Source organism: Tasmannia lanceolata, unplaced genomic scaffold, assembly GCF_043159265.1.
Source record: "Tasmannia lanceolata isolate RefF3 unplaced genomic scaffold, GAP_Taslan_0.1 ptg000015l, whole genome shotgun sequence".
Taxonomy (NCBI): Eukaryota; Viridiplantae; Streptophyta; class Magnoliopsida; order Canellales; family Winteraceae; genus Tasmannia; species Tasmannia lanceolata.
In genome coordinates this window covers 55622291-55648835 of record NW_027518692.1, presented here as the reverse complement: position 1 = coordinate 55648835, position 26545 = coordinate 55622291, and the positions used below count along the sequence as shown (strand labels likewise).

Here is a 26545-nt window from a genome sequence, read left to right as displayed (position 1 = left end):
TTATAGTTATCGGAATTGTAAGCTGGGGTTAGGCAAGGACTCCCACTAGAATAAATTAAAACCAGACGTTACATTTCAAACTAGAATAGGTCAATCAACATAATTTTTGATTAATTAGAGATTTAGCTAAAAATTTCATCCCTACGCTACTCTTTGGTTGCATAAAAGCCAGGCTTTCCTAGGGGTTTTACTTGTGTTTTGGGTGCCACACCATCAAAGTCCCATGTTTGGTTGCGCCATTAGAGAGAATGGCTTTGGGCGAAATCGCCTGGCAAATCCCTCTCTGGAATCATGGTAAAATTAATTTATCTGCAATGCTTTGTAATTACTTATATCTGTGAGGATTTATTATATATTCACAGTATCTAATGGACATAGATATTCGAAAAGACATGACCAGATATGAAACAACATGAAAACACATTCTACTGATATTGGCACTACCATGTTTTAATAATTGCATAAACTAAGCTCGTCTTTTTTTTCTTCTTTAATTGGCTTTTGATAGCTTTTTGGGAACCATAATAACCTGCAACAGCTGTTTAAATAATAAAAGACAAGATGTGTTTGTGCAATCAGCAAAATACTTAGTGCCAATATCAGTAGCCAAAACATATCTTATTATTTAGAATTAAAAAAAATATAAAATAATTATAAAAATTTAATGCCTATAGGAACAGTGAGGAAAACAAGAGTCGATCATGAACATAATATTGTTAAATTCAATGAGAATCACAAGATATGAGAATTAACTGATAAAAAATAAGTCATGATTTTACCTTAGAATGAAATTTTCAAGTTTTTTGTAAATTACTTATTAGGTAAATTACAGTATCTGTTTAGGACAATTCTAAACCTTTGATCAAGCATAACAAAATTTACATCCTTTAGGGTGTTTTTTTGGCTAGTAATATCGTTTCAGAGTAAGAAATGATTGTTCCAGTGGATCATTAAAATGGACAAACAAGTAGTAATTATAAAGTCGCCGTAGTAGTATTCAGAAAAAATTAGATAAAAAAGATCTAGAAGTGTCACAGAGAATCCTGAACTATTAGAATTCGACAAGATTACTTCGCCCATTAAGAAGAACCCCTGTAATAGGGATTAGTGGGCAGAAGTATAAGAGGCCACTTGTTTGATGACCGAGAACCATTTACCTGTTGGTTCCTGCTGTGGATGGGACATGACCCAAAAAAGTCCCAAAAGATCAACTTGTTATATCCTCTTATAGCGCCCTTCAAATGGACGGCTAGTAAAGAATGCAACAATCACTGTACTTCACCCAAAGATCCCTGCTAGTCTCTGTTTATGGAAAATAAGTTCAGCAACTGAAGTTTATGATTTGTTTTCTGAAGAGGAGTATGAGTATGGAAAATAATAATAGTTGCATAATCAAGCTCCTTACAGGCATATTAGAGTTCAGAAATCTTCAAGTAACATTATTCTTTATCTGAGTTCATCATTATTCTCTTAACACTGTTTGATTACCAAAGGAACCAAAGGTCTGAGAGAAGTTCCAAAAACAATGTTCCACTGAATTGTATCTACGTACAACCCTGTCATCTATGCTATTGCGTCTTGAAATGCATTGTTTCACGCCCGATGAGGCAAACAAATCCTATCAAATTTTGATACAAGGTGATAAATTTAAGTGTTTTTACCACATTTGTCAGTCTCTTGAGATAGAACAAGGTTGCCTCATACGGTGCATGCAACCGAATCTTTAGTAGCAACTGATAACTCAAGAGGTGGCGACTGGTGCATCGGAATGTGCTCCCCATTCACTCCAGGATCCATCATAGACTGGAACTTCAGACTTACCCAGTCGGTGGAGACCCTGTAACGTGAATGTCATCACCTTTCCTTATCTGACTTTGAACTTTAAATATCTTAATGGAAGTAAGTAGAATTTCATGAAATTTACTAAGAGTTTATTATCATCTTACAAGTGCAAGTATGCAAGCAGTCACACCAGTACCACAAGAGGCAGCTACAGGGCGATCCAGAGAGATGCCTGCAAAGAAAACATTCCAGCAAAAGAGTTTGAGTTAGACTCTGCTAAGTGTGCATTGGGATAATGAGAAACCAAAAAAGAAAGATTAACAACATAACAAGAGACAGATAGAATTGTGAGTAAAATTTAAAGGAATGAAGAGCCAAGCAGCTTATGCTTGAAACATAAAATTCAAATTATCTTTTTAAATTTTTTTTTTTATAAAATTCAAATTATCATGATCAATATCAGTGTTCAAAGAAAAATGTGAGGGGTTCATAAAATTGTTAACTATCCTTTACATGTGTGTGTGGGTGCGTGGTGGGTGGGGGGTCATCCAGTGCACGAGGATCCCGCCATTGCGCGGCTGTGGAGGGCTAGATGTACGCAGCCTTACGCCTGCTTTGCAGATAGGCTGTTTCCATGACTCGAACCCGTGACCACTGGGTCACAATGGAGCAACCTTACCGTTGCGCCAAGGCTCGCCCTCTTAACTATCCTTCATATGTTAGATAACTTGTAGCTGAACAGAGAGCTAAAACGATGACAATGAGATAACGGAAATGATATCCGCCCCCCCCCTTCTTCCTACCGTACTTGGGACAGCCCCCTCTAGTGTAAAAGAGTGGTCATAAATTCACACAAGCAGGCTCTCCCAAGTAAAAAAAGGGGCGATTATATCACTTCCCTGAGATAAATAACCATGTTGTCAAATATTTATCGATTAAATTATGAACTTCTCAGCAGTTTAATGTGAAAGCAGTAAATTAATAACACACTAATATCCATTCTATGTAACAAAGAAATATATTCTTCAAAAGGTCTCCATGCCGAATGCAAGCAACATATTGCGTCTTAAGACACTCATCACCACAGCTATAAAGACAACTATTAGGACAAAACCTTGAGAATTTCTGTGCTTCTTCTGTGATAGTATTCCGATCCTTCCACGACAATGGAGAGAGAACCATGTCTACATGGCGAAGCTTTCTGAGCAAGCCAAAAGATAAGAAGGGGACGCTGATCTGTGTTTCCACATTTATTTGTCACAATGGATATCTGTTCTATGCTTACAAGATCGTTATTTTCTCCAGTGTTTTTTTTTGGGAAGGATAACATTTGTTTTTTTCAGTTTCCCCACTTAATTTTGTGTTTTTTTCTGGCATTTTCGTACTGCTTTTGCCGTAGGATTGGAAGTTACTTCAACGGGAATATTTCATTCCTTTTTTTTTTGAATGATGGCCAATTTTATTTCAAACAAAAGGACTGAGAGGGTCGAACTACATACAAGAAGGAAAAAGAAGAGGAGACAACTAAGCACAAATTCAAATGAAAATCAAGGAGGTAAAGAATCAAACAAAGCTAAAGACTCCTTAGACACTCCTCTAGCTAAGCCATCCGCCACCGAATTGGCGGGAACGATGAACATGAGGAAACACCACGATGAGAAGCGCACCCAATCAAGCATCACATCGAAAAGCCTATCAAATCTCCAAGGATGACACTACAAACCTTTGAGCCAACGGATGACATTCAAGGAATCCCCTTCCACCATCACATTATTCAGACGATCTCTCCTCAAAAGTTCAAGCCTGGTAAACTGCACGCACCTCTGCCTCAGTAGCATCCGCCTCCCCAATGGGACCCGCAAAGGCCCAAGAAACGTCCCCAAGCTATTCATATCCAAGCATTATTAAATCCCAAAAGTCCGGTTAAAAAATATATCATAATTTAGTCTAAATTTTTTTCATCTAGTAGGCACTTGTCAACACGGGAATTTCAGTTGACAGTGGTTTTCCTTTAAGTAAATGTTGGATCTTTACAACCTTGATGCTACGATGGATTGGGTTTCATAGGATGGCCCTGTTGTTTCAATTTTTAGTAATTTATATTTTTTTGGATTTTTTAAAATTTTTAACTATTAAAAAAATTTGGTGTAGTGTCTTTCCCGAATTGAAAGGTCGAGACAACCGAAACACCGAAGCGTTCCATTCCACTGGCCAAACCGAAATGGCAAACGAAACGAAATTGATAACTAAGATGTCAATCTTAAACTCATTCACTACTTTACAATAAGTACATAAATATCATGCAATTGAAATGTAACAACTGATATTAGTATCATGCTTTTACAAAACAAGTTGCTATCTATACAAAATAGACATTCTAATTATGTTTGATCAACAAATTCAATGTTTTATTTTTATCATATGAATCCTGGTATCATTAACAAAGATCACCCATCTCAAATCAGCATGAAGAGAATAGCAATTGCATACCGAGAGTTTTTCCATACAACTCAAAATATGGCTAAGTTGAAAGAAGTGGAAGCTAACACGACATGCATTCAAAATCTATAAGCAGACTACAGAACACAATTTTTTTTTTTGAATGGTAGACTACAGAACATTGATTATGCAAAGTACACATTTGAACCTAAATATATAATGGGCAAGTACTCTCACCTTCTTGATCGAATCTTTTTACAAGCTCACTGGCAGGCAATAGGATTTGTGAATTATCCAACATCTACAAAGAAAAACCACATGTTATTGAACAAGTACGGATATTGTATATTTAGCACTTATCCAGTGATATACAAAAAAAATCACAGTAACATATATGAGTACGGGGGGGTGGACCCACATTGTTAAGGGAATCCAAAGCATGCATTTGGAAGGCCCTTTTATGGATAGGGTATCCACTAAAAATCAGCTCCATTGGATCATCTTAGGGTGTCCATTTTTGTGGGGTGAAAAAATGGGCAGATCAATGGACAAACAATTTTCACCCCCACAAATGGACACCTTATGATGATCCAATAAAGCTGATTTTTGGTACAAACCCCATCCATGATGGAGCCTTTCAAATGAATGCTTAGGATCACCCCAACAATGTGGCCCCACCCTTGTTTCCTGCACTCGAGCGTAGGAACCCTTTTCTAAAAAAAAAAAATTAAAAAAAAATAAAAAATAAAAAAAAATAAAAATAAATAAATAAATATATATATATATATATATATATATATATATATATATATATATATAGGGAAATGATATCTGCGCCAAGGTGTTTCAATAAACAAGCGCTCCCCTTGTTTGTCGTGTAGTATTTAAAGGGATTTCAGAGGATATTACGGTTCTCAAAAAGCTCTTTAAACCCTTTAAATACTACACGACAAACAAGTGGAGCGCATGTTTATCGAAACACCTTAGTGCAGATATCATTTCCTTATATATATATATATATATATATATATATATATATATATATATATATATATAGGTTTAAAGACATCCATTTTACCTCCACAAATCGTAGGGTTGGGATGATCCTATGGATCTGATTTTTTGTAGACACCCTATCTATGTGAGGGCCTTTAAAATGGATGGCTTGGATCACCCAAACAATGTGGGCCCCCACTGTATTTTAAGCTAGTGTGTAGAGAACTCTCTACAGATATGTGTAGGAACCGTTTTCTCATATATATATATATATATATATATATTGGTTTGTACTTTGTAATTAACGAAATACAAATTTATTAAAAGGAAATATACAAGAAAATAAAAGAGAACAAAATATCACTCAAGGGGCAAATATTTGACTTTCTTCCCCATGGTTACACCCAAAAATACCAATCAAATTCAGAATTTCCAACATTAGATATGAAGAAATCTTCCACATGCTCAGCAAAGCATGAGAAAATGCATCCAGTGACATAACTAATAAGTGATTAACTCCAAGCTTCAAAATCAAGAAAATTGATAAAATTGAAACAACACAACCTACTGTGAACATTACGGCTCAACCACAGATGATAGAAAATTTAATAGAACAATCTTTTTCTAAGTGATAGTTAAATCAATCTATTAGTCAGGGCTTTTCTACCGCCATTTTGCAGATAGTAATCCACTAAATTAGAAAAGTTACAAGAACTGGGGCCAGGCCCAATAAAGATATATGGCAATGCTGGTAATAAACTAATAATATCAAGAGGAATGATAGAATGAAGGACGCCCATAGATGAACATTTTAATGAGCTAACAAAAAGCAAACTGAAGTGAGCAACATTCTTAAAATGGCATTGGGAATTTAAATTGAAGTGATATATAAAGACCAACATTCTCTCCCAGTTTTATCCACATGAACCTCCCCAGACTATTGTGATCAAGCCAACAATTAGCCAACCTTTATTCATTAAAATATCAAAGCCAATCAATCAGTTAAATAAATGCTCCAAGAAAGGGCTATCCTTGCATTGCATGTCATGACAGTAATATCATAATGCAGTGCTATCACTGATCATCCTATATCAATATCTGACCTAAAAAGGGGAAATTACCATAAATGACCATATACTCGGTTAAATGGTAGTCTGCATGTTGCTAGTGAAGTGATAAATGCATTGTCTAGTCACATTTTGATCATGAATATCTAACACAATTTCTACATTCAACTAGATGGTCTCATTTGGTAGACTACGAATCAATCCCAAAATGACTGCAAGCTACACAACACCTCTCAAAATCCAATAGTTAAATACTTTGAACATGAAGATAACGTTGATTACTCAAACCAATTCAATCACATCGGTAAGTAATATAGATATGGTTCCACTAGATAACTTTCTAAAGGAAACTACCAACGGTCAAGGTCATGCAGAGGTGGGCTTTGAGAAGGAACCTAATGATAATGACTTTGAAAGTGAGTGTGTTTGGGGAAAGATAACAACTAATTTGTATGACAAAAGAAATTCATATGGTGTAAAGTAGAGAAATAGAAAGGATTATGGTTTAAAATTTCGGTTTTGGTAACCGTTTCGCACCCCACAGAAAACCGAAATTTGGTATTAAGCATCGAAATTTGGGACCGAAATTCCGAAATTTTGTAGCAATTTTTATTTATTAAAAAAATAGCAATAAAACTCCGAAATTTCGGACCGAAATTTGGTAATTGGCGAAATTCTGAATTTCGGTGAATTTCGGTTTCGGTCCCCATTGAAATCCGAAATTTTGGATTTCGGTCGAAATTTTAAACCATGGAAAGGATGCTTGACATTTTATGGGTGACATATGGGAAATTTTGAATGAGATAAATAAAAAGTGTGTTTAAGTTTTCCTTTTGCAATTGTTAGATTCATTAGATGAGTAGAGGTTTAATCATTAATTGGGCCTTGAAAAGAAAAGATTCTGGGGAGGTTCAAGATAACTTTTTAAAATCCTACAAAACAATATCTACAACTAGATATGAAATATGCAATCAATAGCTTGAAGACTTATGATAACTACTTGAACATCAATAAATGGGGAATGAAAACACAATCAATCAGATATTGTTTTCCACCTGGCCAAAAGGAATGCATTTACTTCCTGGTACATGACCACCTTTGATTCCCTTTCGAGGCTCTGGGGCTACACCATCAAACCTGAAATCAAATGAATGCATGTATATTAAACATGGTAACAGGATTCCATGCATATGGAAATATAGATTTTAAATTTTTAGTTTGTTAAACTGTGATGTTGGGATACATTCGTGAAAACTAACACACTTCAATATCAAATACAGAAGTAAGGGGGCACAGAAATGCATGGAAAGAAACTTCAGGAAATACAGATGCCATGAAATAGAAACACCCACTTCTAGCAAGATTAACTATCTCAGAAGAACCCTTCCAGCTAGATTAGTTGCCATGTCATTGGCTACTGTAAAAATATGAGAAAGTAAACACCTATCTCTCTACCTGAGCCAACTGTCATCAATAATATGAGCAATTCTCCAAGCACACAGGCTACCCTTTGTATCCCAAGCAATGGCCCTTGAATAGTAAGAGTCACATAAAACATCCTCCTAATTAACCTAAAAAACATATAGAAGTTGGCAAGGAGCATGGTTTTAAATTTTGGTTTCGGTATACATTTTGGCCCTCACCGAAACTGAAATTTCGGAATAATATATGCAATTTTTGAAATTTCGGCCAAAATTTGGTAATTGGCGAAATTTGGATTTCGGCCAAATTTTGGTTTCGAACCTAACCGAAATCTGAAATTTCAGATTTTGGACGAAATTTAAAACCACGGCAAGGAGTACCAAGCCTTGGTATTGCATAAGTCTTTAAGGCCAACTGGACTATAATAAATGTTCAACACCTCCCTTAAATACCCTCATGCCAATGGGACCAATGTAAAAACAATAGTCCTATTGACTTAACAGCTAGACGCCTGGACCAAAATGATGATAGGGATATTAAGGATTATTTTCCTCATTAACTTCAATACTTTTCTCCTGACTCCAACTAGTTTGGGACAAAGGCTTAGTTGAGTTGAGTTGAGTAACTACAATACTTTTCTTTTTGAATGGTACACTCAATCCTTCGAGTAGAATAACTGACATCACTACAGCCTAGAGGATAACCTCTTCCACTCCTTTCTTATCCTCTACTAGGATCTAATTCACCAGAAGGATTTTTATATAGTTTCTAAAGCATCTAGAATTAGCCTCACTATGGTAAACAGAAGATTTTTGGTCATCCTCCCTAAGGTAAATGGCCTTGCTGCATCATATCCACCTATCTCTTCCCACCTCAGCACATCTTCAACCTCTTTTTTAACTTCATTCTTCATCCCATTCCCCTTTAGAAAGATGTCTAGAGTCCCCCTTCATATCAAGCTCACCGATATACTCAATATGGTATTTTTTAGACTAATAGACCCAAAAGAATTAGTTTACCATCCCCTTATCTGATCCTCGAGATTTTTTAATTCCTACGGAATTTATATCCCTCCCTAGCATCCACTACAAACTCATTCACACTGGGTAAGCAACTCCTAAAATCTTGGAACTTCTAGGCAAAAGTTTTCAAATCGTAAAGGTCTTGAACCCAAAGAAAATGCAATTCAATTCCAAGTTCCAACACAATAGGAGAGTGGTTAAACACGTCCTTAGGAGGTGAGTATTGAGCCCCCCATAAAGTGAGATTCCCACTCCTAGACATAATAATTTGTCCAACACCCTCTCACACTGGGTTCTCTCGATTATTGGACCAAGTAAACCAAGATCCTCCCAGTAGCAGGTTGAAAAGATGATGGGATCATAGGCGCCCGCTTCAAACCTATTCACGGCGCTGTTGCACCTGTGGGGCCCAATAGGGGCATTTTAGACTTTTTAAAGATTTTCTTTCATTTATCATATTTTAGAGAGTTTATTTTATTTTATTTGTTGCATATATAGGTCTGATGTACTGAGCTTTGGGTAGCTTTGGAATATTACTGCTGCGGATTTTCCTCTCATTGAGACAAAATGAAATACATTGAGCTCGACGAAATAAGTGAAAGTGATCTCAACAGTTAGTCACAAAAATAAAAATAAAATAAAAATGGCTAGACACATAATAGAATGTAAACAAATACTTCGATGTCAACCATTCAAGTAGATGTAGTACCTGGCCTTTGATCGGGCATCTATATGCTGGTGTGTCTTGTTGTCAATATTTTGTTTAACCTAAAACATTCAAGGGTGTTAGCTACTATAGTCTTTATTATCAAAAAAATGAATCAAGAATATTCAAATAAAATATAAAAAAAAATAAACTAATATCATTAGATCCAAATTTAAGAAATTGATGAGTGGATAAACAATAGTTGTTAGCTGCAAAAATATTGGGGAATTCAGAAAACTATGTCATTTGCACACATGCATGTAAAATCACATAAGCGAAAACATTTTGGTTTCAGTTGGAAATTTTGGTCGAAAACATGTAAAATCATAGAAAAAAATGGAAACATATATGCAAATGATAGAATTTAAGGATAAAACCTCGGGAAATGCTAGAATATGAACAAATACACACTAAGAAACCATCACATAAGCAGCACAACTACGCATATCCATAATGGTTTAAAAGCATTGAACATCTAGTGATATGCACTGTCGCACATGTCTGATAGTTTAGTCCATACCAAATTTCACATGTAATTCATATAAATATGTATACATAATAATGCACCACATTTCACATGTAATTCATATAAATATAATTCTGTAACACATACTGATATAGTATACCACTACTACACTTATAATTAAGGTTTATCCATTTTGATTTCAGATTCAGTGAGAATGGAAACGGAAACATTTTGGTCATTTCATATCGGTTACAGTGGAAATTTAAACCATGCTTGAAATTGTGTTTCCACAGGTACTCGATTTAGCATGTCATTCCCATAAGAGCAATCCAGTGTCTTCACTTCTAGAAAATTGATTTGATGAGGTTTGATTGAAAATCGAAACTCTGTATCCTCACATATTGCTTAGACTGCAAAGTTCAGATGTGCTGGCCTTGCCAACAAACTCTGCAACACTAAGATACCATATATGATGGTGCTAAAGTATAAAAGATAAATAACGCCTTTCTCAACAGTTTAAGCTTTTGGAGAAGTTGGTAAGTTAACATGGTATCAGAGCCAAAGGTCTCGAGTTCAAACCTCCTGGATAGCAAAAATCCACATGCGATGGTCGGCCCAAAGTGGGACCACATGTGCCACGTGTTTGCCAAGTGGGCCACATGTGCGGGGGAGTGTTAAAGTATAAAAGATAAATAACACCTTTCTCCAACAGCTTAAGCTTTTGGAGAAGTTGGTGAGTTAACAGATGGAAATGTTCAATTTTTCTCATCTTTGAATGTCATCTTTCTGTATGGCACTGAGACTCAAAAGTAAATGTCCACTGGTCTTCACAACTCCCTCTATAATAATGAAGAACTTGCTCTGTCATTTACAGTAGGCTTTGCATGACTGTAAATTTCCTTTTGAAGTTATCGATAATGTAACATGATGCTTCTTAACAAAAAAAACGTGATGTTTCTTAATAATTCAGTCATTTAGAGATCTACCATAGTAAGAGGGTTCTTACACAATGTAATAAATGAAGAATATTCACTTTTTCTACATAATTAATGATGGCCAAAATAAGGACCCAGCGAAATTGAAATGGGATGTCAGTTTCCATTATTCATAATCGAATCAGAATGGACGGGACTTAAGAAATCTGACCTGTTCAAGGGTCCAAACTAGATGTGGCTGAAATTTTGCTTGGAACAAAATTGGGCCAACCTGAAAACACAAAGAACTAGCTAAGCATGCACATCTGCTCATATTGATCTTTTACATGTCACTTGGTAAGAGAATCATCATTAGCAATTAAATTTGGGAGTGAAAAGTTGATTAATATAACCATTAAAAAAAAGTTGATTAATATAGTGATAACAGTTGAATTGTAAACTGCAGTCCAAAGTTTCAAGTCAGAAACCTATTGGAGCATCAAGTTGAGTTTTGTTTCTATCCTGCCATTAAAAAAAAGTTTTGTTTCTATCGTCTTCCCCCAACAATAATAAAATTAAGAAATGATCAAAAGTGAAAATGATATAAAATCTTAATATACCTATACGGCTATACCTCTGTTGCCTAGACGAGACTTGTACATAAAATTGCTAAAAAAATTTAACCCACGTGTTTTTTTTTGAACTGAGGTTAACCCACACGTATTATGCACACGACCAATCCTCAAATTTCTTGATTGCCAAATACCAATCACAGATTATATGAAACAAGTTTCAGAAGTGTTAATAAGGTCACGTGTCACATCCATGGATCCAAAACTGACATACATACCCACAATCAAGCACATCTTTACTTATTTATTCACTTTAGGAATGAAGATATTGTGCTAAGAAAATTGGTATATGAGCAAAGATCAAGGGGCCAAATAGAACTTTAGATACAGGACCTTCCCTTCAAAACTTACCAAATAGCTCAGAAAGAAATTCCAGGCTCGGACACTTTACTCCCAACCTCTCGAATTGACTAGGTGATTTGTCAGACATCCTTCTCTATGGACAAGTGCATCACAATTGGGCCACCTAACCAGTGTAATCTAAGGAGCAGCTTAGAGGCAGATCTGGAGAGAAGGCTTCCGTCTTCATTTTTCCTTTTGATGAATTAGAGGTCATCTATACCACCAATCTATTGGATATTCTGAAAGGGCAACACCTTTGGTTTCCAATTTTCAAGTTTATTTTTTATAGATAACCAAAAGTCCAAAACCATTACTTTCATTAACAATAGAGCATGCAAATTTAGATGACATGAAATGTATAGGTGGTTACTGAATATAGCTAGACGATATTGCATTATAGAAAGAATTTTGAAATCATAATAAGAGCTTGAGCAGCACGTGAATCAATCTGGCACTGACAATTTATTTAGGCAGATAAGAAATAAAATAAACATACAGTTTGTCTCTGATAAACTTTCTCTATTGCTTCGGCGGCAGCACTAGCTTTCAGAATTGCATCACCAGAGGCACTAGATTCAACATCAAATCCTGAAGCACGCCACCGCGGCAAGCCTCCATCCAATACCCAAACTTTATCATGACCAAACACACGGAACATCCTTTGAGCAAATTAAAAAAAGGATTAGGGAAACAGTTACCTTCTTATTCACTAGAAATATTATACGGAATCATGTTTACAAGTTGTAATTTAAGCACATATCTTACCACCAAACACGAGCTGCACTGAAAATTCCCTTTCCATCATAAACTATCACCCCATCTTTGTTCTCGATACCAAGAGCAGAAATGGCGGCAGCAAAAGCATCTTCCGATGGCAACATGTGTGGCAACTGATTCAAATTATTTACATTAAGGCTTAGGCAAAATATGACAGAGTATAGCATTTCAATGAAAAATTAAATATCTAGCCCACAAGAAAAAAAAAAGGATAATTATTGTAAAAGTAGACATTCAGGGGTTTATTAGAAACTATTCCAAGTACTTTCAAAAATAGGAGTTGAACAAAGACTTAGTTTCATGCTATCAGTTAGTGAGTACCCCATCGAACCCACGGAAAGGGGTACTAACCCACCAATATGAAGAGGGACGCACCATATGGAAACCTCTTCAGATCAGGCAATTAGGATCATTCTATAGGGATAATTTTTGGGGCAGAGCCTATTTACCATGGGCCCAACAAATGAAAAGGTTTGGATCTTTGAATAAGATGGGGCCCACTCTATTTTTTGGGGCAGGACTAATATACATTTTGCCAAAAAAAGCTGAACCGATGATTTTTGTTGTTTATTATATTATGCATGGGATGTCATATCAGTATTGGACCAAACTCATGGATCATCCCATGATGTTCTACAAGGTCAACAGTCTTGATTGCACAAAAAGGTCCCCATGTGAAACTGTAAAATCTATTGTCACCGTTCATCACGGCCATGTGCATGCAATGTAAGTACAATAATAAACAAGCAATCGAGCCCACATTACTTGATGATCCAAACCATTTATTTGTTGGGCCCACCCCCCCGGGCAATCCATAGAGTTTTAAATTGACAGCACAGTATTAGAAACCTGTACAGATCTAAGGGCTAGGATCATCTCATGGAGATTATTTTCAAGGCACTGCCTATTCAAGTTGTAGCGCAATAAATGCCCAATTTGGATCATCTAGTGAGGTGGGTCAGCTACATTTTTGTTATACTTGCATGTACGTGTGACCAACATATAAAAACCCGGTATTGAATGAATACCTACATAGAAATTTACATCCATTTATTATTTAATAGTTATGAAAAAATTTAGATGAAAATAATATTTAATGCCTCCACGTATGGAATTTACTTTGAATTACAAGGAATTCAAAATTTTAAAAATATATTTATAATGTTTTCAATAACCTTGGAGGGGCACCTAAGTTTTCCCATTATATTTAAATGTATAGAATAGATGTAAAAATGAACGATTTGGATGATCCAAATCTTTCATTTGTTGGGCCTCTACTTGAATAGGTTGTGCCCCGAAAATCATCTTCATAAGATGATCCTAATTCCTAATCCTTCGATCTGTAAGAATCTTCACTATCACCATGCACCAATGTCGTCAGGATGGGGACGATGCTAGCGACACCGATTGGCTATATGAGCAGCCTGATGGCACCACTCGGAAGACTGCAATTATTGTGGAAAGAGGATAGGCAGTCGTTTCGTTATAAGATTGAAACAACAACTGGTAAGCAGTTATGTACATGTGACAACATGCCCATCTTGCCCTAATGATGTTAGGGAACTTATCTCAGTGTCGCTAAAGGGTTTTAAACAGGAAAAGCAGGAGCGAGTGAGGAGAGAGGAATTCATTGCATATCCATCTGATGATGAGAGAGACAGACAGATGATGGAACATAGACAGAAAATGAGTGTGTAGCTATTGACCACAAGAGGAGGCAGATGAGCAATCTCAACTTTGCCAGGACAAATTTTGGCATGTCCCATACACGTGGGCGTAGTCCGAGGGGAGATTGACGTGGGGTAGCATGGAAGGATGTAAGATGCAAGCGGGGTTGACAGATGGGGTTAGTCTAAAGGATCCAGCAAGCATGGACCCGATGATAAGCTCAAAGGGGGAAACAGAGGGTTATTAAGGGTATGTGGAGAAATGCAAGAGAGAAAGTTGGGCAGGTATTTTCGAAAAATCGCCTTCCACAATGGCATCGTAGCAAATGACAGAAATGGCCCATATTTGCAATATTTTATTGGCACAGCTAGCCAAAAAAGGCCAAGAGTGAATGAACCCCCCCTCTTTTCTGTATAAACTTCTGAACAAGTACATGCCACAGGCCAAGAATGAATGCCCTCTCTTCATATGAGCTTATGAACAAGTAAATACCCATGGAGGTAGCCAAACTGGACAAGTACATCAGCAGGCTAAAGAAGCACTGATCAGAGTATGGAGTCACGATCATGTGTGATGGCGGGACTAGTCCCATGAGACAGCTGATCATCAACTTTATTAAGTACTATGATGGAAAGATCATCTTCTTTAAGAATATTGAGGCATCCGATGTTGCGAAAGATGCCAAGAGTAATTAAGTAGGTTGGGAAGAGAAATGTCGTTAAGATTGTCACTGAAAAATGGAGCAACTCTAAGAACGTTGGAGAGAATATTGTGAGCTCTCCAAAAGTATAATATCTTTTGGACTGTGTGTGCAGTGCACTGCATCAAACTTACATTGAAGGACTTTGAGAAGAAGACGACAGTGAAGAATTGAATATTTAAAAGAAAGCAATATGGTTGTACCAGCCAGGAAATGTAGAGAATGATATTTAGTAGGCAGCATCATTAAACTGCACGACAAAGTAACTGTATCTTATGCATGGGAGGTCAGATCAATAATGAGATCAATAATACCTCGTAACTCTATCGGCATGGGATGTCAGATCGACAACGCATGTCACTAGGTGTTCGATGTGATTAAGCCATTATAGATGGCTGACGGGTTCTAAGTATGTAATTTGTGCTTATTCTAGCATTTCCCAAACTTTCATCTTAAAATTTCATCATTTGCACCGAAATGTTTTTGTTTCCATGCCGACAGAAACCGAAACTTAAAAACTCATTGACTCGACTCAGAACTCGCCCAAGTCTACTCCTTTTTACATTGGCCGCGTTCCGCGTTGCACCACATCCGCATTTCGCATTTTTTCCCTACAGAGTCAATAAAAACTCCTTTGACTCTCCGGAGTTATGGCCAAGTCAACCGCGTTCACGGCCGCATCCGCGCCGAGTCGACAAGGATTTTTCTTGGCGGCGTTCTGCGTCACATCCACGTTTTTAAACACTACTTAAAACCTTGCCCCTTGGCTTTGTTATGAAAGAACAATCTCCAACACATTTGAATACATTGTGCTCAAAAGCCTCCACAATTTTAACACTTTAACAACTCTCCTTACGGTTTTCATCCACAAATTCCAAGGATGAAAACTGCAAAGATGAGATTGAGGTATGCAATGTCGCTTGAATCTTAATAGTATTAGAGGTGTCCATCACAGCACATGTACTCTCACAGTGACCAAGTGACCGGAGACATCTTAGAAAGTACATTTCTTGACCTAGAAATCGGCCGAAGGTTGGAACTTGTAATCCATCACATCTTTACCATCAGACACCGCCAACCCATGAAAAACAGGATTGTATTCCTACAGGAAAATCGTCCGCACAGTTACAAAACTTAGAAAAGGGGAGGGGGGGGGGGTAATCACATGAACTTAAAAGCAGATACTTGCATGACTAATGCTGCTAGTAAATAGCAAATGCTTTTTTCACCACTTTATTGAACTGTTGAAGGAATTGCACTAAGATATTTATAAAGATACGAAACATAAGCAGAACATCAGCGGTAAAATTGGCTACCAGTTACAAAAGATGAGATTCCCAAGATGAAGAAGCCCAAATTCAGAACAAAAGAACTCATTTACAAGCAGATTATAAATGCGCCAACCACCGAATAATTCAAGGTAAGATGTTCAAAAGCATCAGAAAGAGTAAATTAGTAAGAAAACATGTAAAAAAAAATTAAAACATTATCCCTACCAGTCTCATGCTTGCAAAAAAGAAAAGATAAAAGTTGTCAAAAGAAATAATCTCACATTAGTAGTACGATCTGATATTCCATCCACATCAAAGAAAAGGGCACCAGGAATGTGAGCAACCTGCATCCATTTCAAAAAAAAAAAAAATGTGAGCCACCTACGTAAAAATAACAAAGCCACTATTAATACCATGAAATGGATCAACTAGTAGCAAGCAAGGTTCTAAATGTCGGTTACGATCGTCACGGAAACGGATACATTTCGGTTTAGGTTGGAAATTTTGGTGGAAATCCAGTAAAATCACAGAAACGTATGGAAACATATGAAAATGATAGAAGTTTAAGATAAAACTTCAGGAAATGCTAGAATAAAACAAATACACACTTAGAAACCATCACATAAACAAGACAACCATCCATATTGGTCTAACAACAACGGACACCTAGTGACATGCATTGTTTCATGTTTGATAAATAAGTACACACCATATTTCACATATAATTCATATAAATACGTATACATAATACATACACTACATTTGACATGCAATTCATACAAATATTATTATATAAAAGTTGATATAATACATCACGAATACTAATTAATATAATACATCACGAATACACTTACGATTTTGGATTTGCAATGATTTTTGGTTTCAGTAATGTGTTTAGGTGGGGATGGAAAAGGAAACACATTACGGCTCTTTTGTGACTGTTTCGGTGGAAATTTAAAACCTTGGTAGCAAAACAACATATTAGAACAAGAGTGTGCAGAGCATCCTTCACCGAGGTGCAGAAGTCAACACTTAATGAAGAAGACAAAAGCAAAGAATAGAAAAAGAAACAAGAGGAGGGTTTATGAATTGACTTAAGTAGGTCGTATCAAGTTGTACAACTTGGATTTTTCAGGACTCCTTTGGTTTTTATCTATTCTACTACATGGATAATTCTAAGGGATGTTTTGTTACAAGTGTAACTTGTTCATTTGGATCCAGTGGACCCTAAAAGCTGTATAAAGAATACGCATGTGTGCGTGCGTGAGTGTGTGTGTGTGTGTGTGTGTGCGAGAGAGAGAGAGAGAGAGAGAGAGAGAGAGAGAGAGAGAGAGAGAGAGAGAGAGAGAGAGAGAGAGAGGTTCTTTTGTTGGGTCTTCTTTAAAATAGGATTTCACGTAAAATTTATTGAATAGGCGGGCCCATTGTCTATCAAAGCTGTAGGGGCAAAAAAGGAGTAATTTGGTGTACGAACACACAAGAAAAGCAGCTTTAAGTTGGATCGTGAGATTTAAAAATAGGAGACCTAGGAATTCCTTTTATTGTTAAATTAGTCTTGTAGAAGTTTAGCTGAAGGGCAGAGATTGGTTCGGGTTTAGGTTGGGTTAGTATTTGAGCCAGCGTTGTTATAATTGTCATAGTTGTGGCTTTTGGAATAACATTTCTTTAATTTCATGGGTTGGGCCTGAAGCTCAATGGTTGAGGCCTGTATCACAACCTTGAGGTCGTAGGCTCTATGCCTCTATCCCAGCTTACCTACCCAAAAAAAAAGATTTCTTTCATTTCAATTTTTTCAGTGTCATTTTAAGATTCCACTGCAAGGGGATGGGATAACATATGAGGCAGTAATTATTGGTTATCCCTCGAATTGTTGAGCCATTATCAATTAACGGCAGGGCCATTATCAACGACTAACAGCAGGATTAAAGAAAACACTAGTGCAAAGAACAACTTTCATAGTGCATGGTTTATCAACAGTAGCTTCCAGTGTATACAAGTGGGAAATGTAAAATAGATTATCATTATCTCCATCAACCATTATTAAATTTTCTTAAAAACCAAACACCAATTTACCAAAAATTACAAATAACACGCATTGAGTTGGATCTTAATAGCATTGATATGGAATTGTAAGTTCTATGAGGATAAAAGAACAGAACCCCATCATGTTGGTTGTTGGTATGCAGTGCAAATCATAAGCAACAAAAGTCACACAAAATGATACAAACTTAGAAAATGTTGACGACTCATTATAAATGCCAAAGAGAAACAAAAAATAAACACCTGATATTCTTGAAGTGGATTTCGCTGCTCGTCTGGCATGTACCATGAAGCATCCAACACCTAAAATAAGAAATCCAATGGAAAGAAATCAGAAGCTGCAAATTTGATGCATTTAATTGATTTACCTACTCAAGACTTCTTTAAATTACCTAAGATGCAGTAAAAAAAATATGTAAAAATCATAAAACTTAATATCATCCATAATCTTTAACAAGTTGAGTATATTGAAGATCCTCAAAAGTTCCCATGCACAATGAGTAATCTTGCCATAGAAAACCAAGCAAAATCAAAGTCCAAAGATGACAGGTGGAACCTCTGTTTTAAACAAGTGGAATCAAATTTTATTAAGTAAAAGAAAATTAGGTTCTTCATTCCTAAAGCAAAAATCTTACCTTGAATCTTGTAAATACAAGTATCTCCCCTTCCTGTTAGAATTACCCTTCTCAATGCCATTATCTAACATTTTTTTTTGAATGGTGCTGTCATTATCTAACATTCCAACATATTTTCTATCTCTGTATAGGGTTTCTCCTTCAGTGACGGATAAAATTATTTTGATCTTTCATGACTTTTTATGGAATGATGACTATATAAAAGAAAAAAATTGGGAAACAGTATGTCAACAGAAGCGTGTTGGAGGTCTAGGTATCAAGAGTGTCAGAACCCAGAATGATGCTCTTATGGAAAATGGTGGTGGAGACTCTTCAATAAGTGGAATTATGGGCGAAGGGCAATCTATGCAAATTATCGAAAATCTGGTAAATATTCACCAGGGTGGATGTGACTGTGAGGCTTTGCAGTCCCCTATATGAAGAAACTAGAAGATGGTTTTTGAATTCTTCTCTTCTCAAATATCTTTTAGTATTGGCAATGGCACAAAAACATATTTTTAGTTGGACAATTGGCTGAAACGAACAAACAGCTGAAACCCGGACAAAACTTCCCCTTTATTGAACTCGAACGCGACTGAAACCCTCACCCTTATCGTAAATACTCAGATCTCTGTCGATGCAGCTTGGCTCCTGCTCGGCCAATGCATTTCATTAAGGTAAGGAAAAGGATCTTCATGCCACCAGAGGAGTTGAAGTAGGTGGCGAAGATGAGGTTATGGAAGGTTTCTTTTCTTCTTCTCTGCTGCTGTTAGACAATAAGAACAAAGACGTGGTTTCCTTTTCCTAAGACAACTAAACGTATTTTTATCTTCCTTTTTTCCTTTTTTTCCTTTTCTTTTTCTTGTTGCCATGTCATTTCCTCGGGTTTTCCGACCAAAGGAATGCAACAGAACAGAACCTATACATCCACACTCCATTGTTTGATGATAGAACTCAACATTATATTACACATTATATATCTCTGTATGTGTGTGTATTACCATTTCACCCATTTCTACAGGGGAAATTACATCCAAACTCCATTGTTTGATAATAAAACTCCTCATTATATTACACACTTTTGATTGGCTGTATATGTGTGTATTATCATTTCACCCATTTGTACATGGGAAATTACATCCACACTCCATTGTTTGATAATAGCACTCGTCATTATATTACACACTTTTGATTGGCTGAAGATAGTTATTTGAGAAGTTTAAGAGCTTTTAATAGCCAATTAAAAAAGTGGAAAAATGAAGAAAGGATTGCATTATTAAAGTATTGGTGTGCAGAGATCATACACCGTATACACATATGCAACAGCTAAAAGGTATGCACCTAACTAAAATTTACAACATTGTGTTAAATTGCAATATTGTAAGCTTTCATGCATTTCATATATGATACACGTGTCATAGGAAATATATCGTCGCTTTGGTTCACCTTTAAAAGGCAAAAGTGGCATACTGTGAGTAGAGCAAGGTTGATTAATGATGCTATACAAAAAAATCTTCACATGCTGTATGCACACAAAATTAACAAATCATGATACATGAAATGAATTTATTCTGGAAATAGAAGAAACAAAGATATAAATATAAACTTCATAACAATAAACAGTAGACACCAGAATAACTTCTAACAAATGAACAAATACAGAAAGTAAATGGAAGGCACCTTCACATCGGGTTCCTTGAGATTGGCATGCAGCCAATCAACAGAAACGACTGGTTCATTTGATGCCATTGACTGCAGCGCAAAAGTAGTTTCTGTGCCACTCAATGAAGTAAAGGCACGGCGAACCAAAGTAGAAGTTAGGGACACAGAAGAGGCACACCCGGTATGACTGTAGAAAAATTTACCCTACAAATAAAAGGATTAACACAAAAACAAGAGTAAATGTTTCAAACATATAAAGTTGTAGCATCCAAAGAAGGGGTGACTACAACTATAAAATTATGGTTTTTGCAAATTAGGAGTTTGAGCGACTACATAGCTCAGCCAAAGGTTTTAAGTTTCGGTTTCGGAATGTGTTTCGGTCCTCACCGAAACCGAAATTTCAGAATTTTGGACGAAATCAGACGAAACCAATAAATGGATAATTTATCTCATCCTAAAATTTCGGGAGAATATTAAACAATTTTAAAATTCCAGATTTTTTGGGATTTTCCTTAAATTTCAGACCGAAATTTCGGGAAAAACAAAATTTCGATCGAAATTTCGGGTTTACCCGATTTCGGTTTCGTTCTTTCGGGTTTTGGTCGAAATTTAAAACCTTGGCTCAGCCCCCAAAGATGAAAAGGAAACAAAAAGAATCTGAAGGAGGGATCAAGCAGTATAAGGCAAGCCTTTTTATGCAGCATAAAACAACAATGAAGGAACAAGAATACATCACTCGTAACGCAACTTTGATATAGTAAAATTGCAAGCACTGAAGACACGGGTTCTGAACAAGTACTAGTATTATTCGTATAGAGAATAAGGCACAAGCAAAATGGCCCGAGAAGAGAAACAAGTAAAAAAATTCAAAACACAGCAAGAATAGCAGAAATGATAGGCGTAAACACTCAGAAATATAATGCAAATAATGAAGTTGAGCATCAGGAAACAATGAATCAAGTCAAAAGATGAGCAATCTAAGACCTCATTAAGTCGCAGACATTTGAGGTGCAAGCTTTCTTCTTTAAGGCAGCTCGTGAACCCCAACCAGGCCCAAATTCATCCATGAAGAAATCAGAGAGGCAAGGAGGTGCAAAATGGACAATATGAATTTATGGCATCATGACATCATCTGGCATCACATGGTCCTACAGGGCTTCATTTGGGTATAGAAAAGAAATAAATGCTTGATTCGGTCGATTATGTTTTTTAGGATTTTTTATATTTTTAATCAAATTTAGGAACTGCTTTGTTAGTCTTAAAAAGAGACTGATTACGGTAATGTGGAGAGTTCATATGTAAGGATTTCATTCTAGTTTGAGTTCTAGGAATAATAAAATAGTTAGGAAATGTCTATTAGATCCAATCAAGGGCCAAGGACTTGATGGTTGAGATTAGACTAAGGTTTGGGTTGCTTTTGAGGAGTCGAAGAAGAATTCATGGGTATGGTGTTCATTCTAATTTGAGTTATAGGAATATTAGATCAATTAGGAAAGGTTTATTAGCTTTAATTACAGGCTAGGTGCTAGGGTTACAAGGACATGATGTTGAGATTGGAGTAGAGTTTAGATTTTTTTTTATGAGTACATATGCTATGTTTTGTAAAGTTTTAAGAAGATTGTTAGATGTCTTCTTATATTGAATTGGATCAAGCTTCTTCTCTTGTAGTGATCAATCGGTCACTCTAATTTCTACTTCCGTGTTGCCTTGGTTGTCAAAGGTCATTGCTTACCAAATCTGCATTACTTGGTAAAAGAGCAAATTTTGATACTCCAAGATATCATTGTGTGGAACCACGGTTTTAAATTTCAGTTGGAGATTTCCGTGGAAATCCTAGAAAATCACAACAAATATACGGCAAAATATGCAAATAATAGAATTTTAAGATAAAACGCAAAGAAAGGCTAGAATACACAAAAATACATACTTAGAACCCATCATAAAAGCAAGACAACCATCCATAATGGCCTAACGACATTGAAGACCTAGAGCCATGTGTTGTTTCGCATGTCTGATAATTCAATACATACCAAATTTCACATGTAATTCTTATAAATATTTATATATAATACGTACACCATGCAATTTATATAAATATAATTATGTAACACATATTGATATAGTATATCACTAATACAATTGGGGCCGTTTGGATATGCGGATTTTAGAATCTTGGATGTCCTCTTAATCGTAGATGGGAGACGAGAGAAGGAGACCAGCCGTTGTTTTCTGATTTCTCGCCCTTCTTTCCGTCAACAAGAGAGAAGGAGATCATACCATGTCCAGGTTTTAGAAATATCAGGATGGGGGAGAGATTTCTAAAACCTGGATTTCTTACCTAAAATCCAAGATTCTAAAGAGAAGCGAAACGGACGGTTTCCTTCTCTTCTCTTGTCTCCCATCCAGGATTTTGGGGAAATCCAAGATTCTAAAATCTGTATCCAAACGGCACCTTACGGTCTAGGTTTTGATATGCATTTTGATTTTATTATGTGTTTCACTGAAGATGGAAAGGGAAACATTTCAGTTGTTTCGCGTCGGTTTAAGTGGAAATCTAAAACCATGTGTGGAGCACATGACTGCCAGAGAAGTAAACCAATTCCATAAGATGTTGCGGATGATGATATTCAGGACCTACAAGATTAACTCGAGAAGATTACTCATGGATTGGAGAAGTGGCGGAAGTGGCCTTCCAAAATACCACGACAGCAATGGTGTTTTTAAAAGTCCAAAGATCCTTTTTACGAGTTAGCTCTAAGCAAAAATCTAGAAGAGGAAGCAATTGAAGCTCACAGTTTTCGAGCCAATGATGAAGATTCAAATCAAGAGAGTACCAAGGGTTTGGTAGAGATTTGGGTAATGAGCTCGATAAAGAAGATTAAAATCAGGGAGATATTAGCGATATTTAAAGTTACCCTTCTATAATAGTGATGGGAAAAGTATAAAAGATGAAGATACTCTAGAGATTCTAATTGCAGAAGTTGAAGATGGTTGAGTTCAGTCTTGTTAAGATGGAGATATTCTAGGGTTATCAGTTTCATAAAAAATAAGAATGGACAAAGAATATATATATATATATATATATATATATATATATATATATATATATATATATATATATAACACAATGCATACTATTGTAGACAGTGTTAGATGCTACATTTTATAATATTATTACTATTTTTTGAATTTTTATTGAAAAATTAAAAATCATTAAATTTAAAAAGAAACTAACAAAAACAATGCAGGTACAGTGCAGATTTAGCCATGCCCTGTAGTACATAAAATTTATGTTGTATTTAAAAAAATATGATTAATTAAAAACGGGCCAAAGGCCTGAAAAAACTACTACAAGGGCTAAGGTGACCCTGTCAAATCAATAAAATGATTATAGAGAAAGACCATAAGAAATAATTAGATTATCACGATGAGTTCAAGATTTTGCGATCTCATCGGCCAAAGCATTGACAGATCTGTGAATATTAGAAAATTCCTATGATTTGTGGACAAGGACACGAGTGTCACGTGACGACACAGACACAGAGTGCCAGACACGGCAAACCCCCAAAATTTAGAAACGGGAACACGGCTAAAATAGAAAGTAAATATCATCATGATTTATCGATACGGATTCGTGTGTCGAGTTTCAACACATATATGAGTTGTCTGACATAAAAACATCTAGAAATGGTGACACATACATAAAATTATGTATATAACAACAAATATTAGTTAAAGATGAGTCAAAAGCTATGATTTGTGGACACGGACACAGAGTGTCAGACACGGCAACCCACCAAAATTTAGAAACGGGGACAAGGCTAAAATAGAAAGTATATAATCATGATTTATCGATACGAAGTTGTCTGACATGGAAAGATCTAAAAATCTGGAAATGGTGACACATACATATGCACAAAATTATGTATATAACAGCAAATATTAGTTAAAGATGGGTTAAAAGAAGAGTTAATAATAAAAGAAGAGATAATAATAAAAGGGAGACGATATTTTCACTCCTCCTGCATTACGCATGCGCTCCCCTTATAACGTGATTTGACGTGAAAAGTGGGCAACTTTAACGCTTTTTGACGTTAAATCACGTTATAAGGGGGGTGCATGTGTAATGCTGGCGGGGTGAAAATATCATCGCCCTAATAAAAAAGATAAACGCAACATTCCAAAAAACATATACATAATTTTTTTATTTTTGAAAATGCATATATACATAAAATTATTGATTACTATCATAATTTGTAACAATATAAATAAGGTATTCATTTAATGAACTAATAAATTTTATAACTAATCAACTATGATCTAAAACAAGCTTGAGATAATCAAATAACAATGCATTCATCAATTTAATCTAGTTCTCTTCCACCTCCAATAAGAGTTTGTTCAGGGTTTTAGGTTTAGGGGACGGGATATAACAGCAAATATTAGTTAAAGATGAGCTAAAAGAAGAGTCAATAATAAAAGAAGAGGTAATAATAAAAGAGGTAAACACAATATTCAATAATAATAAAATAAAATATTACACTTAATGCAGTACAAAAATGTGTCCACAAGCTCACATTAACTTTAACAATTCTAGCTGTACATTTAAAAGTGTCAAAAGGAGTGTCAACATGTGTGGACACACGTGTCATGTCGGACACGGCAGGACATGTGTGTCGGCAATAAATTCAAAGTGTAGGCTAAATCATAGGCTAGGGCCTTAAGTAATAGGGCGGTCTTTGTTTCGCATGAGTACTCTAGATCCGATATCTGGTATGCGCTTGGGTTAAGAAAGTTATTCCTTTTCCGGACTTTTAAACCGGGCATGCAATAACTAAGCTACTCCTTTCTTGCCTGGCAGAGAGAAACTCCGGACAGTACGGGCAGGGTAATAACAGATATCTCCTTCATTCAATGGGAGCAATCCGATTCCCTTCATAGCTAGGTTAAAAACTCTTCGCATGCTTCTTTAGATGCGAGATTCGATATCCGATACCAGCTTTACTTAACATGGCAGGAACATATAAAATACGCTTTCCTTTTGGGCTATACTAATCAATTAGCAAGATTGGAAGGATGATGGGTATACTTCACACTAACCCATTAAATGAAAACACTTCACAAAATCAAAATCAACTATCACTAAGGAGGATAGGTAATTCATAAACATAAATCAACATGAAAAACCAATCAAACCCATCAATCAGAATACCAAAAACCAAACCCCATAATCTAAACAGATGATCATTAAAATGGATAACCCACTAAGGAAAACCGATAATTCGAACCCATTAACCTCAGAACCAGAAACCCACAATTAAACACATTAGAAAATCAAAACCCAGAAACAAAACCGTTTATCCAATCCAAAAACATTAATAAAAAAAAAAAACCCACCAACAAGTCAATCTAGGGCAAGAATTTACCTTGAAAAAAGAAGTGGAGATTGGAGATTTCTGTGGGTAATGTAAAGAAGGGCGAATCGATCGCAGTCCCGTGAGTGTTCTTGTCAGAAGGGAAGATGCCATCTATTCAGATTGATCAGAGAGAGAGAAATAGTTTCAGAGCTCTGTGTTAATAATCTAGGGCAAGAATTTTTACCATGGCTGGTCATCAGCAACAGCTGCTGAGAGTTTTTAAGTGGAGATTTTTAGGCCCTTTGGATGGATTCTAGACGGATTGCATTCCATAAGAAGCCTCTGATTCTTTTGAATGACGGAAATAGCCCTCATTTTTTTAGAGCAATGAAAGGAAAAAAAAACTTGGCATTTCTGGCAATGATGACAACTTTTTCCGGGAAAAATTATCACTGCAAAATAATTTCCCAGAAAAAAATATAAGTATGGCTCTTTTTTTCAAGGTTTTGATGAAAATTGTATATGAAAAATCCTTACCTTGAAAATAAATCTTGGAAATTTGATTTTTGCTGGAATTTTTTTGAGAATTATTTTCTAATGAAGGGAATGTTTGGCAAATATGTAAAAAAATCATAGAATACGTGTTAACTAGTGTAAGAGAGGGGTAG

The 26545-nt window shown here is 35.9% G+C and overlaps 1 protein-coding gene across 2 annotated transcripts; it reads right to left on the bottom strand.

Moving 5' to 3' along the window:
* Positions 1–1364: 1364 nt before the first annotated feature.
* On the bottom strand, positions 1365–26210 carry LOC143892527 (thiosulfate/3-mercaptopyruvate sulfurtransferase 1, mitochondrial-like). Of its 2 annotated transcripts, XR_013255530.1 has the most exons (13): positions 25947–26210; positions 20539–20724; positions 18488–18547; positions 16486–16548; positions 12554–12678; positions 12285–12447; positions 11047–11106; positions 9438–9496; positions 7340–7421; positions 4459–4522; positions 1947–2014; positions 1682–1837; positions 1365–1582 (listed from the first exon to the last, which is right to left on the bottom strand). XR_013255530.1 is itself a non-coding variant. In XM_077397223.1 (12 exons), exons 1-12 carry the CDS (start codon positions 26046–26048, stop codon positions 1742–1744), a joined length of 1128 nt encoding a protein of 375 aa, XP_077253338.1. In that variant the 5' UTR covers positions 26049–26210; the 3' UTR covers positions 1365–1741. The 2 variants fall into 2 exon arrangements, 1 of the variants encoding a protein (XP_077253338.1); XM_077397223.1 differs by having other exon boundaries at positions 1365–1837.
* Between the last annotated feature and the right edge of the window lie 335 nt (positions 26211–26545).

Excerpts from the sequence above, each read along its gene's own strand:
- LOC143892527 (XM_077397223.1), bottom strand. The coding sequence starts at position 26,048 with ATGGCATCTTCCCTTCTGACAAGAACACTCACGGGACTGCGATCGATT. Across the intron at positions 9,497-11,046 it reads TAGTTTGGACCCTTGAACAG|GTTAAACAAAATATTGACAA; the intron begins GTCAGATTTCTT and ends TGAATGTTTTAG. Across the intron at positions 7,422-9,437 it reads GATGCCCGATCAAAGGCCAG|GTTTGATGGTGTAGCCCCAG; the intron begins GTACTACATCTA and ends ATTTGATTTCAG.